This window comes from Penicillium solitum (assembly GCF_028829755.1).
Source record: "Penicillium solitum strain IBT 25940 chromosome Unknown utg000008l_segment0_segment0, whole genome shotgun sequence".
NCBI classification, from domain to species: Eukaryota; Fungi; Ascomycota; class Eurotiomycetes; order Eurotiales; family Aspergillaceae; genus Penicillium; species Penicillium solitum.
Window position 1 is genome coordinate 877221 of NW_027072127.1, and position 17906 is coordinate 895126.

At 50.4% G+C, this 17906-nt stretch overlaps 4 protein-coding genes across 4 annotated transcripts; 1 reads left to right on the plus strand and 3 right to left on the minus strand.

Moving 5' to 3' along the window:
* Positions 1-1091: 1091 nt before the first annotated feature.
* Positions 1092-1544, minus strand: N7455_009606 (ATP synthase subunit C family protein; the record flags this gene model as incomplete). Its single annotated transcript, XM_040954763.1, has 1 exon — positions 1092-1544. One exon carries the CDS (start codon positions 1542-1544, stop codon positions 1092-1094), a length of 453 nt encoding a protein of 150 aa, XP_040815014.1.
* Positions 1545-5204: 3660 nt separating this feature from the next.
* On the minus strand, positions 5205-7761 carry N7455_009607 (SLC26/SulP family anion transporter; the record flags this gene model as incomplete). The annotated part of the gene is made up of 4 exons (XM_065606245.1): positions 5205-5487; positions 5542-7250; positions 7305-7450; positions 7503-7761. The coding sequence occupies 4 exons, from the start codon at positions 7759-7761 to the stop codon at positions 5205-5207; spliced, it is 2397 nt and encodes a 798-aa protein (XP_065460208.1).
* A 4525-nt stretch (positions 7762-12286) lies between these two features.
* N7455_009608 (PT repeat family protein) lies at positions 12287-17167 on the plus strand (the record flags this gene model as incomplete). The annotated part of the gene is made up of 1 exon (XM_040954632.2): positions 12287-17167. One exon carries the CDS (start codon positions 12287-12289, stop codon positions 17165-17167), a length of 4881 nt encoding a protein of 1626 aa, XP_040814860.2.
* Positions 17168-17275: 108 nt separating this feature from the next.
* On the minus strand, positions 17276-17515 carry N7455_009609 (uncharacterized protein; the record flags this gene model as incomplete). Its single annotated transcript, XM_065606246.1, has 1 exon — positions 17276-17515. The coding sequence occupies one exon, from the start codon at positions 17513-17515 to the stop codon at positions 17276-17278; it is 240 nt and encodes a 79-aa protein (XP_065460209.1).
* Between the last annotated feature and the right edge of the window lie 391 nt (positions 17516-17906).

Here is a 17906-nt window from a genome sequence, read left to right on the forward strand (position 1 = left end):
CTAGAGACACTATACATGTGTGATTTGGAAAATGCCTAGAACGTCGGGCCCCGAAAACACTTTCACTCTATATTTATCTCTATAAATTCACATCAAAAAAAGATCCATTAGATATTCAATGTCACCAAGCTATACTACAATTTGATATTGTCACTAACTGAAAGCGGACTAGACTGGGTTCGTGGATATAACGGGGAAGTTGCCGAACATCAGAGAATCCAATTCATCAGCCCCAAGCCATAGTTAATTCACAAGATACTTAGTTTACAATGCAATATGGCTTGCTTCGCTCATCAAGTCCTGCACACTGCATGCAGAAATGGCAGCCCTGAAATCCCGAGGCTGAGGTCACAACCTTGGAAGCTGAGTCAGCTGACTACGGGAAAGCCGTTCCCGAGGCACGGGAGCTAAGAGTTTTGCGTCGAGGGTTCTCCAGCTCAATTGAGTCCGCCAGCACTGATGAGTTGCTATAAAATAGCTCGATAGTCTTCTGAAGTATCTCTAGTTTACGCCCACCGTATATTGCAGGCCAATGGGTGGTAGTTGTGGCGTAGTTGGTGGTTGAAGAGCGGGTCAGATACTGCAGGACCCCGTAGCAACATCCGTTAGAATGGGGGAGAAAACAAGCCTAAAAAAAAACAGAACAGGGAGCTGTTTGTTTTGAAGATCGAGCTAGGATTTCCCCCGGGTTATAGCTTTCTAGCTGGTCTACGTGGAGTTCTTGGAGCTTTCGAGCAAGAGATAGAGCTCATGTGAAAGCCCCCAATACGTGTGCCTATTTTCCAACCGTTCGCCCCCATGGGGAAGGTGAAAAATTCTAGGAAGAAGGGAAAAGAGGATATTATACGGCCGTCAGACGCAACACACAGAGTTTTTCGTTTGGCTCTTTGATAGGTTGGATGGTCGATGGGCCATATAGGACTCTATATGTACAGAAAGAAAAGTGTTGTAGATGACGCTGAAAGTAGTACATGGTAATACATCACGACCAAATACCCTCCCCGGCGGAAAAAGAGATTCTCTCAAAAAACCCAAAATCCTTGTTTTGATGACATTTTTCCAAGAATCCGAAAACCCGAGTTGTAGATAATTTAGACGTACTTGCACATCATGGCAACCATGAGATCGAAGAGACCCATGGCCTCGACGAAGGCAAAGCCGAGAATGGCGTAGGAGAAGAGCTGGCCACGGAGAGCAGGGTTGCGGGAGACACTCATGAGGAGAGCGGCGAAGACGAGACCGATACCGATACCGGCACCACCGAGACCGATGGCGGCGGAACCCATACCGATGTTCTTGGAGACCTCAACCATGGCGGAGGCGACCTCGGAGGAGTACTGGCGGCGGGCGGCAGTCTGGAAGGCCTTGGCCTGGAGGAGAGTGGGCGACTGGATGCGCTTGGGGGCACCGAAGGCGGGGGCCTTCTGGGTGAAGGTGCGCTTGGTGGCAGCGTTGAGCTGGAAGCGAGCAGCAGGGCGGGCGACCTTGGAGGTCTGGGCCATGACGGAGGCCATGCGGGAGGTGAAGACACGAGTGGCGGCCATTGTGATGAATGGGTTATAGAATTATAGGGTGGGTGGAAGAGAGGAGAAAGAAGGAAAGAGGAGAGAGATGGACTTTTCAGGGAGAAAAAGCTGGGAAACTACGGGAGACGGCACTCACTAGGACATAAATACTCTACGGCCAAATTTTCGCCCGTCCGCCTCCTAGTCGGTCTTAGTGTATGTGTAAGGTAAAAAAAAAGCCCTAGGTTGTGCGTGGACTCCGGAGTATTTCATACGCAAATCACCGCAAATCACACTATTTAGGAATGCTGGGGGTTGGTATTGCTCTGTTTTAGTCGGTTTTAGTTCGTTTTAATCGGTTTTGGTCTTGTTTTCTCTCATTCTTACCGCGTATTGCTACCTGTCGGGATCAATCGGGTATTGTTCCAACTGGGTCCACTGGTTTTTATTCGTCGAGGTGTTTATGGGTCTTGGGACTATCTATCAGAATATATCCCCTGCATGGGAAAAAAGATGACCCTTCACTTTTTTGCAGGGGGTGAGTTTTACATATTGGACTTTCCTCCATTTTGGACATACGTATACTAGTTTGTAGAGAAGCCCGAACAAAGGGATAAAATTACGAGGTGAGGATAATACACAAAAAAGAAAATTAAATATTAAAATAAATTCCCAATTGCGCCCTTGCAGTGGATCTTAAGCATGTTCCAATCCAGTGGGTCGATCCACTTACGAGCTTCCCTTAACCAATCATAACCTACTGGGATCCGCTATGTTTCTTGGATTCGTTCCCGGCCTCGCCCAAACCGGCCCGACTCGGATTCCAGGTCCACCAACTACGGAGTCACTGGGCAACCATCGGTTGAAAGGAGCCAAATAATGTGGGTGTAGTGGATACTGTCTCCCCCTTCGTCCCTCGGGAATCCACCTCACCGAGTGGTCACATTTGGAAAATACGTAATTCAGGACAGATCCGGTACCCCGAATAGCTTCGGTCTCCTACCTATGGCTTGCCGAGGGAAACAAAACTCCATGCATAGGACCTGCAGGTGATGTACGGTTCTTATATAAATTCATAGCAGGGGGTGAATTCAGAACGTAGCAAAAGAAGACAGGGGAAAAAAAGAGTAAAAAAAAAGCAAAAATTCCGGGTTGTCGTGTCCTTGCTTTTACCGATCCACTTAGACTGAATTTCTGACCCGCCATAACCCGATTATCGCAGTGCAAACTGGTCTTTCCGGATTGCCCTAAACACAATTACAGAACATTCAGCGTAATATGGTAAACTATCATTCAACCTTCCCTCTCATTTGAACGGGGCTGGAGACCCTTATATAGCCAGACTTACCTCCGGCAAAAATTTTCACAGCCAAATTAAACCATCCCAAACGGGCTAACCAGAGGCTCTTCGCATTTCCGGAAATTCGATTTTTTGGCAATTTCGGCTGATCGCAGCTTGGCGGGACCCACACAAGCTCGATTCAGGGTGCAACCGTTACGCGTTTTTCCTTGCCCGGAGCTATCCAGGCCATTGATATGGAGATTGGGGATAATTGTTATGCCAGAAGTAGGAATTGCAATCCAGAACAGCAATTGAGTCCAAAAGAAAGAAGCTCTATGAGCGAGAGAGTTAGTATAGAAGTGTGAAGATAAGGGGCTCGGTCCCGGGTGTAATCGGGTAAATTACCACAATACAGTATGGTAATTTGACAGACTCGGCGACTCATCGACTCATCATTGACCTGCTGTGAGGTCATGAGGCCAGTTGGCATATAACCCCCGTATAGCTTCAGCGTCTGTATAATCGTGTACGCAGTATTGCCGTAATGGCAGACACACACACACACACAGTATCCATAGCTTAGTTTCTTTTTCTTAAACTATATCCACTCTCTCAATTCAAACATAAGACCAAGTGTGCCCCCCCGGCTTGTTAGAACTTGTAACTCTTCCCTTGAACCGTACTCACGCCCTCGGCACAAACACATGCAATCACGAGCCTAGCGCCAGCGCTACCTGTCACAGCTCATGCGCTGGACAGCGCACGCCCAATCTTACAGCCATTCTTCTGCTAATATATCCGCCTCGACGGATTCCAAAACCCGCGCAGTGCTCAAATCACCCCCATCGAACATGCTCTCCATAGCCGAACGCGTCCCTCTAGAACGAGAAACGCCCTGAACCCCGGAATACAATCCGCCGGGAACAATATCTACAGTAACAAGGCACACGCCCCTTTTACACCCTCCCGGATCCGCCCGAAAGCGCCAATCCTCGCACCGACTACACACGTCCCTCGATCAACGCAGTCTGATCCTCAGCTCTGCATTGCATCCTAAGCGGGCAGCGCGGCAAGGGAAAGAAGGCCCGTTTCAGCCTCGATTATGTCTGCAAAAGTAGCCACCTCCACGCTCGCGCGCCGCATCATAGATACACGCCACGACGTCTGCAACAAATAGCCATCAAGATTCACCGCCCCCTGCACAGACGGAGCTAGAGGCAGGTCCGCACTGTGTACACCGGTCCTTGCGTATATTGTAGGCTTCGAGGTTTTCCGATATCAGAGATCCGCGCCCGCATCTCGAGATTGCAGATATGCTGTGCACTAGACCGGCAGGTCTAGTTGGACGAGAGGTCGGGTAGTGAGGATTCAGGTGCGGAGGAACATGGTTGGTTCAGTAGGAAGGGCGTAGTAGTAGATTCGCCGTCTTTCTCTGTAGAGTAATGGGTACTGGTATCGCGTTCACGTTGAGGGATGCGTGAGCTGTTGCTCGACGGACGTATCGGATACCGAAGGTATTCAGAGTATGCCTTTCTATTTCCTAGGGATGGGTTAGTTTACCTTTTCAAGCAATGAAACTGGCACATCTTGCGACCTGGATTGATCGCAAGGACTCATTTTTTCAGTCCTTTGAGGCGTGATATTAACCGGATGGTTTGTTTGCACCCGGTCCTCGGCCCTGTTAATCAACAACTGCCATGGCACAGGGGGTATGCATAATTCATCGCAACAGAATGATCCTCCCGATCATATCTCATATACAATCTACGTTATCATTGTGATTTTAGGTAATTGGTGTCTCGGAGAGGGCTTTGCACATGACCCTCCCCGAGGTCTTCAGCCACAAAGACAGATAAGATCGTCAGCATCCACCAGCTAGACACAATTAGGACTAGTCTTAGATCTAGGCAATCGAGATCGGACACCGCCAGTCTTGAGCACCAGACAAACTTCCTAGCAGAGTTGCGGTGAATAAAAAGCTAAAGAAGCTATGGTGGAGAGGGCAAATATAATTCTGTCATTTGGTATACTGGAAATGCTGTTGGTGTTGCTTCGCCGAAGTTTTGGCTTAAAATATATCAAAGCCTATATACTGAACACCCTTTTTTCTGGCCTCTATCTAGAACCCCCGAGAAGGGGACAAGATATCTAGAAAAAAAAAAAAAAACATGGCAAGGCCGCATAAACGACGTACTATTCTTGTCGACATTGAATTGATAAAAATAGAAGACCTACTTACTCCGTAGTCTCATTCATTTGATTCAGAGGTCTCTGAGATGAGATTACCCCAAATAAGGATTTAAAGCTAGCAAAGAAGACCTCGACAGCGAGCAAGTATTAGTTAAAGTAAGAAAGCAAACCAGCCATCCAACAATATACCTAGCCAAGGATGATTGTCCTGCCAGCACATGCAACCCCTAAGAATCAGCCATAGCACTCTTCAGAGCACTAGTCAGATCCACATGGAAGAAAGGCCGATTAATTCCATCGACGACAGCCATACCAGTACCGACACCAGATCGACCACGACGACGATGAGTATTAACCTTCGCATCCTTCTGATCAGCCCGTACAACCTGAATTTCATCCTTAGAGACACCCATAGCCGACGAGGACGCACTACTCTCCTGAACCTTCAGGCCACTCTCAAGATCCTTCGACCAGTCCTCCGACTCTCCGACATGAGAGTGAGACACCGAACTGGGTAGACTGCCATCTAAGATCTCCACAACGTTAAAGATCGACCTCTGCTACCGAGGACCCGACCCGTCCGAAACGGCAGGGAACCCGAATCCAGCGGCTGCGAGAGCACGTTTCGTCCATCTGTTATGGACGTGGGCGAAGTGCCACTGCACGGTGTCTGGGGATGCCCAGCGGTCTAGCTGGTTGCGGACGTCGATGAGGTTCTGCACGGATGTGACGTCTACGTTGTTGACGGCGGCTAAATCGAGGATTATGGCGCGGAGAGTTGGGAGTGGGGAAGTGGGTGCTTCCTCTGCCATGAGGATTTTTCGTTCGGCGCGGGTTGGACCTGGGTCGTTCCAGGGTCTGTCGCCTGTTGTTTCCCATGCTTGTGGGTTTGTGCGTCGGGTTTCTTTGAAGATGTGACTGACTAGATGGTCTGTGTAGTGGTTTGCATTGGGGTAGTTGAACCCTTCGGAGACTCTGTAGATGAAGATTCCTGGGGCTGGCTGGTGGATCTTGACTCGGGGGTTTGTGCCACCTTCGTGTTCGGTTGGGAGGTAGATTCTTCTGGACATCTCGGTACCATCTTCAGATTCTGTGCTTGGGTCTTCCTGGGGTGCGTTGAGGATATGGTCACCCACGACTGAATGGACCTGGACGTATCCGAGGAATTGGCCTCGGGCTTTGGCGAGTCGGAAGAGGAGTACTGCCAGTGATATGCCGATTGTGCAGTAAATTCCGGTCTCGATAGTTGAGAATATGATCACGATAACGCCAATGAAGAAGATGAGTGCGTCAATTGGAGATACACACCAGAATTGATAGGTAATACGGGGCGGTGTAACGAGATCACCCACTGCGTGGATGATCACGGCCGACAAGGACGACTTGGGAATGAAGAAGAACAACGCTGGCAGCGCATATATGGCAAGAAGGACGACAACGGCAGTGATTACACCTGCGAGGGGAGTGCGTACGCCGCACTTTGCTTTGATAGCAGTTCGAGAGAATGAGCCTGTAGCTGGGTATGCACCTAAGAATGGACCTAGTAGGTTTGATATGCCAATGGCAATAAACTCCTGCGATGGGTCGATCGTATAATTGTTGACACGGCCGAACGATTTTGAGATAGCAATGTGCTCAATCAATAGAACAATCACAGCGGCAGGGAGTTCACCAAGAAATGCCTTGATAATTGGAACATCTATTTTGGGAACTCCCGCGGCCTTGAACCCCCGTGGAACATTACCAAGTAGCTTGAAGGCAGGGTGATTGCGGCGATGGAGGTTGACCGCAGCGCTAATCATGGTATAGAAAAGAACGACGAAGGCAGTTCGTAATGTGGACAGAAAGAAGAACAGTTTGGCCTTGTGGGGCTTCTTCCTCGTTCCATAGTTGCAAGCAGATCGTATGCCATATAACATTGCCAAAGCTGTGAGGCCCATGGCAGCGTCCATCCGAGCGGACGGAAGATGCTTCAGCGTATCAATGATGATCTTGTAGGTTGCCCCCCGCGTAGAGAAATGCGCTTTCTCTCCGAGAAACGTCTTCACTTGGCCAGCACAAACATTGATCGCGGACCCAGTCATGAAAGCAGAAATAGCAGGAAGAGGGATGAAGTCGACGATGAAGCCAAGACGAAGTAATCCGAGGAACAATACGATCGCACCGCAAATGATTGCCAGAGCGGAAGCAAGGACTGGCGGGGGTATTTCGGGGTGGACGGCTTGAACCTTGATGATGATTGAGCCCATGAGCGTAGACATGACCGCCACCGGCTGAGGGTGTTAGCAATTTAGACACCAAAACGAGGTATCGTTCTTGATTCTTACACCAATAGTGATATCCTTGGATGTTGCAAAGAACCAATAGATCAAGACCCCCATGAATGAAGAGTATAGACCGTATTCTGGAGGTAATTTGGCTAGTTCAGCGTATGCCATACCCTGCGGAATGACCACGGCACCAACAGTGATTCCTGCCCAGAGGGGTTAGTCTCTGGATATCACTGTTTCGCCGGGGATTCTCACCTGCCACGAGATCCCCAATCAGCCATTGCACGTTGTGATATCCGATCCAATGAAGGAAAGGAAAGAGGCTCCATATATAACGGCGAACTTGAGGAGCGGTGGGCGTATGACCTCGACACCAGTCGCCCACAGTGGGCTCATGTTCGTAATATCCATACGTTCTGGTCTCGTCTCTCACCGGGGAAGGAGTTGGACCTAAATCAATTCGTAAAAGCTTTGCGAAAGCGTGGCCGACTCGAGTCGAGATAGTCTCCGCCATTGTTGCGTCGGGTCTTTTTCGGCTCTTCGTAGTCTGGAGGATCACAACCGGCGGCTCTCCAGATTGCTAGTGAGAAGAGGAGTTGAAGAAGGAAGAAGAAACAGGGAATGGCTAGTAATGAAAGCCATATTGCGTCCATGAGGCCCGGACCATAGGGCTGATGGCCCGTATACTTCGGTACGGGCGATGTCGTGATTTTAGTGTTGATTGACCACAAATAATTGACTCTGACCAATCAGGGGAGGTCTGGACAGTAGGTCATTCTCACGTCAGATGGTCAGATAGTCAGACGGTCAGACATGAAGGATTATACAGTCTCTGGGAGAATGAATGTGTATGTAGGACATGAGAATAAAAGATGAGGATGTTCTCGGAAGAGACGGTGTAAACCGAACTCTCGTAGGGCTGAACGCTTGGACCCACCCCGGATAGGGCTGAACTGCTTCAGGGCTGTATGTAAGCTGTATTGTGCACGCCTATAGGCAGTGATATCAGCCATAGTCCACTTTTATACAGTTTCCTTATGATTAACTCTGCTGCCTGGAATTCATACCGTGTTGATTTGGTTCATTGGATGTGGGACTTTTGACCTGTGGAACATGTTATTAACCCCTTTGTACTCCGTATCACCTTTTACTTATAAACTCCTTAACTTCCCTCAACTTTCGGAGAATATTAATTACCCCTATATAAGTACCTCTATACCTGTACATACTCCGTAGCGAGAGTGGAGATCAGGGGATAACGGGTACCTGGTGCCTGAACTACCCCACAGACATTCTGGAAGTGGATTTCCATTTCTGGTTAGCTTTGCCTATTTGGGTTTAGCGTCTCAACACATAGCCTCCTAGATCGACCTCGGCAATGCTTGTTGTGAAACTAGTGTGGTTAGGGGGTAAAGGAGCCGGTATATTCTTTTCCGAGTAAAGGGGAACTTCCATGTCGTGGTCGGTCTCCCCCTTTAAGGATCCAATTACAGTCAAATGGCAAGCATGTGGTCTAATCGTCTGGTTCCGGTACCTTCTGGTCTCTACCTTGACTACTTATGGGAGTATGAGAGCACTTCTTTAAGTGATGTATTTATCGATGAAGTGTCTAGATACAGGATGCATGAAACTTTGACCAGGGCCAACCCAAAAGAGATTTACCTTTGACATTACGATGCACCGTGGCACCAATTTCATCGTTGCGGTTGCACGGGATAGTAAAGCATGAATCAAAGATCCTGCCCTTATTAGTATAGGAAAGATGCGTAGCTCGCATGATAGGATCGATAGGGATTGAGCAGCCATTTAGCCCTCAGGATCCTATATCCGACCACGGTGATATGGATATCCTCATTAAGGACCGGTGCTCTTTGTCAGTCAAAGTTCTTTTACGATTGGCAGTAAGTCCCTCCTCTACCACAAGCATGGTAAGCCGCCTTGCGACTTCGGGAATACCTGCACTGTGTCTAATATTCACAAGGTTGATGTCCGATGCCTCCATCTCGTCTTGTAGATGAAGGACGACGAACAGCAACCTGGTCCCATGCCAAATGATATTCTATCAAGAACTACTGCGAGCGATTCATGCAGGATGGGCTCGTATAAATGACAATACACCTGGAACACTCCATATCATGAATGAGAGTGTTTTCATCGCCCCTCAGAACAATCATACCCCTGAGTTCTCGATCATCAAGCGTACATTTCAGCGATGTGAAGACATCTTGCCGCTACTCCCAAAAAGCACGGCTCGATCCCGAATATCCCCTACCTGCGCCTATTCCATTGTATAAATGTGCGAGTGGAACGTGAGCTCAGATGCAAACGAGTTAAAGGCACATCGTGCTTGAGTAGAAAATTGAGGTAGTTGTCAGATTTCTCAATCTCTGTAGCTCAACTTCTTCAACAACTCAATATCAATCTCACATTGCACCATGCCCTTCGACGTGTACCACGTAGTCCTTCCTCCTGACAGTAGTATTGGAGGGTAAGTCACATGTCTGCTTTTACTTTTACTTCACACAAGAAAAAGCCGGCCATTGATGCGGCCTTGTCATGTGTTTTGGATGGTCTTTTGGATGTATGTGAAGGTGGCAAAGAGCATAAACTATGCAAGGACCTTTCTATGTATCGCTATGTAGAAATTTCTCTGATAAATGGCACCGCCCAGTAGGAGTGAGTGGATGGGCGGGCATCTGGCCTAGCGGTTGTCGTTGGTGACATTGGTGCAATGCCACATGGATCCCCGTCCATCCTCAGCTTGAGTGCCGTTTGATCTCAAGTTGCCGGATCGCCTCCGGGCGATGACTTTTTTATTTTTTTCTTCTTATGGTTCTTTTTTCAATGGTAACCCTGGAACCCAGCAAGCTCCGAAGCCGCACTTCCCAGAATCCATTGACTCTCCTCTCCATTGGTGATATTTCAAGCTTTTGCGAAATTGATAGCGTACTTGATAGATATGTTGGAGGGTACTAACGATATTATGGGGGATAATCCGTAGGTATATAGAGAAAGGCTATGATTTACTCTCAGAAGGGCCGTTGCTATAGTCTGTTTTGTATAGGCCCCCAAACCACACCGCGGCCATGGAGAAACAATTGTATTTGATGCATGACAGTGTTATCTCTTATTATCTGCATTGCTAAGAAGCATCATGTCGCTATGGTGAAGATTAAAGTTGATTGTCTAGCTGCATCGTACCTGCCCAGGTGGGCACATGGGCACCTGCCGAAATGGGAAGTTATTACTTACATAATAAACACGTAACATCACGAGGAAGCCCTAATTTCTGTTGGTTTGGTATACACATGGACACTGGTGAATAACTTCTTTGCTCAACAGGTTGTTATTGGCGAACATGGAGACATCTGCTATAAGTGTAGTAAGTGTACTCCGTAGAGCTCTTTGAATCAGGGCAAACCTCATGTATAAGCTCTTTGCCCCGCACCGCCCCTACCCCCTGTAACCTGAATTGAGTGAGGGAGTAAGACTAACACTCAATTTCAATCCGTCCATCCAACTTTGTTGCAGAATGCAGATATTCGGAATTGAGCATTAAAGGAAAAGTCAATTGCACTAACATGGGTTGCTAAGCCACTACCCGGTCCATGTTCCTACATCATAGTAATCCTTATCTGTCTCCCTAGAAGGCCAGATTGGTAAATAATCAATACCAAGAGCAAGTAGGTTCCTTTTAGCTCTATTGAGCTAGATGATCCGAGATTTTCCACATCTGGCCTACTCCTGACTTAGAGTAGTCAGGAGAAGCCATAATAAGATGACCACATAGCTTTCATAGCGTCTGCTATTTTTTACTTTTGTTAGATTGCCCTCGGCTGTCCCGCGGATTCCGCCCCGGGACCGGGAAGCCGACCACACCGCCCAGGGTGTGTATATCTGCTTCACATACGGAGTACGGAGTAGAGTGCATCGAAGATGAGTCGGTGGAATGGAGCTACGGAAGTCCATGAGGATTCCCAAGATGTAGGAACTGCAGACGATCTCAGATGCAGATTGCTGCAGCTATGGGACTTTGAGCCGGAAATGCGGCTTCTGTGGGAGGGTCCAAGCTTAAGGAGGTCGCACGCAGCACGCAATGCATAAGAGCTACTAGTGTGAGGCACGAGCTTTCATTGTTTTGAGCAATCCCCGAATAGTATTCTGTATCCGGAGTATGTTATACCGTTTACTCTGTGGAAATTGTAGAAATCACAATAATAATATGGAGATCCGTGATGTTCCGCATAAATGGGGCCCAAGAAAAAAAAAAAAAGGGCCGAAACATCAGCCAATCCACGGATGGACAGACTATTGAAAATTGATCCTCCACACCCTTTTTCTTTTTAATTTGGAGATCACTGCAATAATGAGTCAGAACCATATGACAGGTGGATAAGAACCTTGCGGCCTGCCCATTGGCGCCTGTTTATCAATTGGGTCTGTGTTTTTTTTTTTAGCGCCCAATTTCTTTTCTGTTAAGTTGACAGGGTTGCCTTTTGGAATCTTGTGCAACTAGAAGAGGGGGGAAAAGGAGTACATAGACAATAGAATCATATATACATCGTATGTTGTACGGTTGCACATGTTCAAATGAACAAGAACACCCCTCAAAAAAAAGCCAAACAATAAACCTCGGCGATACAGCTTCACCGCATATTGGAAGTGGAGATCCGGATGAAAGAGCCCAAAAAGCACGAACAACGATTGGGCGTCAAGCTTGAAAGATGCTCCAAGTGAAAGACGAAAAAACCAAAAAGGAAAGGTGTAATGTATATGGTCACTATGCCAACTGTTTCCCCACTCTCTGAGGTGTGCCGTCAGAGGTTTTCTGGTACTTTTTGGGCTGAGATTTTTTTTCTGCCTTTTCCCCCTCCTCCATATTCACACCCTATTGCTCTGTGAGCTTGTGTTTTCTGTACACGATAAAATCTAGCGTTAAATCTTTGCTGGTCAAATTGTGAAAAAAAAAACCATCATCTTAATACCCTGCCACCCCGATCATCCTTTTACGACATTACGAATTTGAAACGAAATAAACCATGGCCAGCGTGCAAGAGCCCCTTATCCCGGAAAGCCATGCGCTGCCCACAGATGCTCCAGTTGAGCCCATTTCATCCATAGATGAAAAGTCCACTGCAAGCGCAACTGAGGCCGATCTGAGCGAATCAACCGCTACCTTGGTCGAAACCGACTCCACACAACAATCCAAAGATTCAACTGAACCCGAGGTCCCAATGACCGCCGCGGAAAAGAAGAAGGCCAAGAAGGCAAAGAAGAAGCAGCAAAAGAAACAGGAGAGTATTAGCTCCATTGCTGCCGAACAGACTCCCGAGATTCCAGCCGTTCCCGAAACCCAAACTGCAGAGCCTGCAGTGGAGGAATCAGCACCAGCCGAAGCTTCGAAGGAGGCTGAACCCGCTGCTGAACCAGTGGTTGAGGAAAAGACCTCAATTGAATCAACGGAGGAATCCAAGCCGGCCGAGAAGGCTGCCGATGCCACCGAGGCACCAGTGCTTGAGGAAAAGCCTGCCGCTGAGGCTATTGAAGAGCCAGTTGCCGAAGTAGTGGCCGAGGAGAAGCCTGCAGCTGAACCAACCACTGCAGAACCCGAGGCTGCTGAGAAGGTCGCCGAGCCCATCACAGAAGAATCGAAGAGTGAGGCCGTTCCAGAAACTGTCGCAGAATCGGCCGCCGAAGAATCCAAGGCCGTGGAAGAGGTTGCCGAGCCCACCACTGAAGCTGCCACGGAAGAGAAGACCGCCGAGACCGTTCCTGAAGTCGCCGCCAAGCCAATTGTCGAAGAGACTCCCGCCGCGGAAGAAATCAAGACCGCCGAGGACGTTGCTGAGCCTATCGCCGAGGAGAAGCCTGTTGAGGAAAAGGCTACCGAAGCCGTTCCCGAAACTGCTGCTGAGCCTGCTAAGGAAGAGTCAAAGACCGCCGAGGCTGTTCCTGAAGCTGCCGTGGAAGAAAAGACCACCGAGGTCGTTCCTGAAACCACCGAAGCCGCTAAGGAAGAGACTCCCGCTGCTGAACCTGCCGTGGAAGAATCTAAGGCCGTTGAGGTTTCTGAGCCTACCACTGAGGCCGCCACAGAAGAAAAGACTACCGAGGCTGCCCCCGAGACTGTGGCTGAGGAGACTCCTGTCGCTGAAGCTGCCGTGGAAGAATCAAAGCCTGTTGAGGCTGTTCCTGAAATCGCCCAAGAGACTCCCGCTGTCGAAGAAGCTAAGGCTGAGGTTGCTGAGCCCGTCACTGAGGAGAAGCCCGCCACTGAAGAAAAGGTTGTCGAGGCCGCCCCCGAGGCTGTCGCAGAGCCCGTCGAAGAAACTCCCGTCGTGGAAGAATCCAAGTCTGAGGTTGCTGAGCCCACCCCTGAAGCTGCCGTGGAAGAGAAGGCCACCGAGGTCGTCCCCGAGACTGTCGCCGAGGAGACTCCCGCCGCTGAAGCTGCTGTGGAAGAATCCAAGCCCGTCAAGGCTGCTCCCGAGCCTGTCGCAGAGACTCCTGCTGTGGAAGAATCCAAGACCGAGGAGGTTGCTAAGCCTGCTACTGAAGAAAAGGTTGCTGAGCCCGTTTCTGAAACTCCCGCTGTGGAGGAATCTAAGACTGAGGAGGCTGTTCCTGAAATCGCTCAGGAGACACCCGCCGTTGAGGAATCTAAGGCTGAGGAGGTTGCCGAGCCTATCACCGAGGAAAAGGCCGTCGAGGCTGCCCCCGAGCCTGTCGAAGAGACTCCAGCTGTGGAAGAATCTAAGGTTGAAGAGGTTGCTAAGCCTGCCACTGAAGAAAAGCCTGTCGAGGCCGTTTCTGAGACTCCTGCTGCGGAAGAATCCAAGGCCGCCGAGGTTGCTGAGCCCATTACCGAGGAGAAGCCTGCTGAGGAAAAGACCGTCGAGGCCGCTCCCGAAACCGTCGCAGAGCCTATCGTCGAGGAGACTCCTGCCGCTGAAGCTGCCGTCGAAGAGTCCAAGCCCGTTGAGGCTGCTCCTGAAATCGTCCAGGAGACACCCGCGGTCGAGGAATCCAAGGTTGAGGAGGCTGCTGAGCCTATTTCTAAGGAAGAGCCCGTCACCGAATCTACCACGGAAGAGTCGAAGTCCGCCGAAGCCGTTGCTGAAACCACCGCTGAACCGGTTGTCGAGGAGACTCCCGCCGCTGAAGCTGCTGTGGAAGAATCCAAGACTGTCGAGGCTATTCCTGAGGCCGCCGCAGAGCCTGTCGTCGAAGAAACTCCCGCTGTGGAGGAATCCAAGACCGTCGAGGCTGTTCCTGAAGCCGTCCAAGAGACCCCCGCCACCGAGGCAGCTGTCGAAGAGTCCAAGCCTGTTGAGGAGCCAGTGACCGAGAAGGCTGTTGAGGAACCGATTGTGGAGGCAGAGGCTGAGAACAGCGCTGACACCACCGCGGCCGTTCCAGAGATTGCTACAGAGGCACCTGTTGCGGAGCCAGCTGTCGAGGTTTCCGAGCCTAAGGAGGAAGTCGTCTCTGAGCCCACTAAGGAGGTGGTCGAGGAGACTCCCGTTGAGCAGGCTGCCACTGAGGAATTGGCTGCTGAGCCAGTCAAGGAGGCTGAGGTTGTCGAGTCTGTTCCCGAGCAGACTGTCGATGCTGCTAAGGAATCTGCTGTCGAGGAGCCTACTAAGGCTGCTGAGGTGGAGACTACTACTACCGAGCCCGCTGCTGAGGCAATTGAAGAGCCTGCCGCCGTTGTCGCCGAGGAGACTACTACCGAGAAGGCCCAGGAGCCTACTGAGGTCGAACCTGTCCAAGAGACCGCCGAAAAGGCTGTGTCAGAGGAACCAGTTGTGGAGGAGGCTGTGGCCGAAACCGCCAAGGACGTGACTCCCAAGGAGTCACCCGCTGTTCCCGAGACCGCTGAAGCTGCTGCTGTTGAGACTGCTGCTGTCCCTGAGGCTGCTGCCGCCGCCGCTGTCGAGGAGTCACCCGCTGTTCCCGAGGCCGCCGAAGTTGCTGCCATTCCCGCTGCTGCTGCCGCTGCTCATGTCACCGATGAGTCTCCCGCTGTTCCCCAGGCCGCCGCCGCTATCGTCGAGGAAAACGCCGCTCCTACTGAGTCTGTACAAGAATCAGTGGAGGAGGCTGTCCCCGCCGAGTCTGCCAAGGAAGTCGCCATTGAGCAGCCCGAAGCTCCTAAGGCCGAGGAAGTAATTGAGAAGACCACCGAAGAGCCTGTCGCTGACAAGGCAGTTGAGGAGCCCGTTGCTGAGACCTCTGCCCCAGAGCCGGTTGTCGAGGCTGCTCCCGTTGTTGAAGAGACTCCTGTCGTTGTTGAAGAGACTCCTGTCGTTGTTGATGTCACTGCGGACGAGGCCGAGAAGGTCGAGGAGAAGCAAACCGAGGCCGAAGCTGTTGCCGTGCCAGTTGTCGCTGAACAGACTGAGACTGCTGTCGCTGTTGAAGAACCTGTTTCTCAAACCACTGAGCCTGCTGCTGCTGCTGCTGCTGCTGCTGAAGAGAAGGTCGTGGATGAGCCAGTCACAGTCGAAGAGACTGTTGAAGTTGCTGCCACTCCTGAGGTTGAGGCTGCCATTGCCGAGCCCGCTGTTGCTGAAACTCCCGCTGTCGAGGAAAAGACCATCGATGAACCTGCTGCCGTTATCGAAACCGCGGCCGAGTCCACTGCCGAGCCTGTTTCCGAACAGACTCCCGAGGCGGCACACGTCGAAGAAACTGCTACTGAGGCACCAGCTACCGAGAAGGCTGAGGATGTGAAGGAGCCCGCCACTGTCGAGCCCACCATCCAAGCTACTAAGGTTGTTGAGGCGCCAGTTGTGGAGGAGCAGACTGCCGCAGAGCCCGTCAAGGTTGAAGAGCCCGTTGAAGCTGCTGCCCCCGCGGAGCAAATCCCCGAGGCAGCTCCAGTGGAGGAATCCTCTACCAAGGAGCTCGAGCCCGAGACAACTGTGGTTGAGGAAGTTGCCATCGAGCAGCCCGCCATCGTTGCTGAAGAGGCTGCTGCCGAAGCACCAGTTGTTGCTGAGGTTGTCGAAGAGCCAACCCAGGAGGATGCCAAGGTCGAGGAGACTGTTGTTGCAACTGAGGAACCCTCGAAGGTCGAAGCCGTCGAGACCGAAGTTGTCGCCATTCCCCAGCCCACTGCCAGCGCAGAGGAGCCCGAGGTGGTTGCTGAGACATCCGATGTGAAGGAGGCAATTCAGCCCTCCACCACTGATGTTGAAACTAAGCAAGAAGATACTGCTGCTTCCGCCTCTGACGAAGCCTCTACCAAGGATACCGGCATCAGTGCTGAAATTCTTGGTGCTGGCGCTGCTGGTGTTGCCGCTGCCGCCCTTGCTGGTGCCGGCGTGGCCGTTCTTGCTGACAACCACTCCGAGACTACAGCTGAGACCTCGAAGGACCAGAAGGATGTCCAACCTACCGATGCAGACAAGGAACCCGTTACTAAGGCTGAGGCCCAGCCCCAGGTTCCCGCAGCAGATGCCCAACCCGCAGACGGTAAGCCAACACCGTTCTATCTTTCATACCAGCAATCTGCCATATCGTTCGGAACTGATCCCGCTCTTGCAGCACTCGCTGGCGACCGCGAAGCCCTCCTTAGCAAGCTCAACCAACCGTCTACAGACCAACTGTCTACGGCTACCCAGCAGCCAACAGTCGAGAGTGCCGCCGAGTCCCAGCCTGCCGCTGAGGCTAGCAAGGGAACCACCGAACCCGCTGGCAATGTGTCCGACGCCAAGCCTGCTGCCGACAGCACTCTTACTCCGAAGGACAATGATGAAGATGCTCGTCCAGCGAGCCAGAACCGGTCAGTGACAGCTGTTTCTCTAAATGGTGCACCTGACAGCTGGCTCAAAGCAATCTTGCGCACTGTCTTTGTGAATTTCTTTGGAGCCATCTTTTCACCTTTCCGTCGTGGAAAGTCATCCTCCAATTAGATTGAATCTTGTGTTTTCCTGTGCTTTGTCTTCTAGCCAGTTGTCTTTATTTCCTTGGGTGCTACTATCGAAGCAAATCGTGGTCATCACACATAATTCGCTTTCAAACTAATTAACTGACTGATCGATCAGCAGTTTGTTTTGGATTGCGATTTTTGTTATGCCCATCGTTGCAATTTTCTGGCGTTTTTCAGACAAGTGAGACGCGGTACCACTGCCAAAGGCGGTGCGCCCCCAGCGATAGTCACGTGCGGTCACGTGCGGGTGCCAGCCCTGGGGAATTCGAGCAACTATATCCGTGGCAATACGGAAGTGCGTGGCACCACGAAGTATAAAACTCCGGGCCATTTCTTTCGCTCCCCTCGCCGACTTTATTCCCCTGTATTATCTGTTTCTGCTTCATATTTACGAATCCCATTGCGTCTTGCTTGAATTTTGTTTCTATTATGGTTAATGATTTCCTTTTGTTGTCTCCAATGCTATGTTGGTGTTGGCATGCCCGGCCGCTCTTTGGATCTGTCTGACTTGCTATGTATCCAGTATACTTAATGACATGAATTTAATGAATAACTTATACTTATAACATTCTTTGTACTTGTTTCTTTGCGCTTGTTTGCTAGTGATCTTTTGGCTTCTTTGCATGCGTGTTTTATTCTATTTGTAGGACTTTCTTTGTTCTTACGGTGCTGCATGTTGCTGGCCTTTGTGTCATAACTGGCAAAAAATTGTATATAACTTT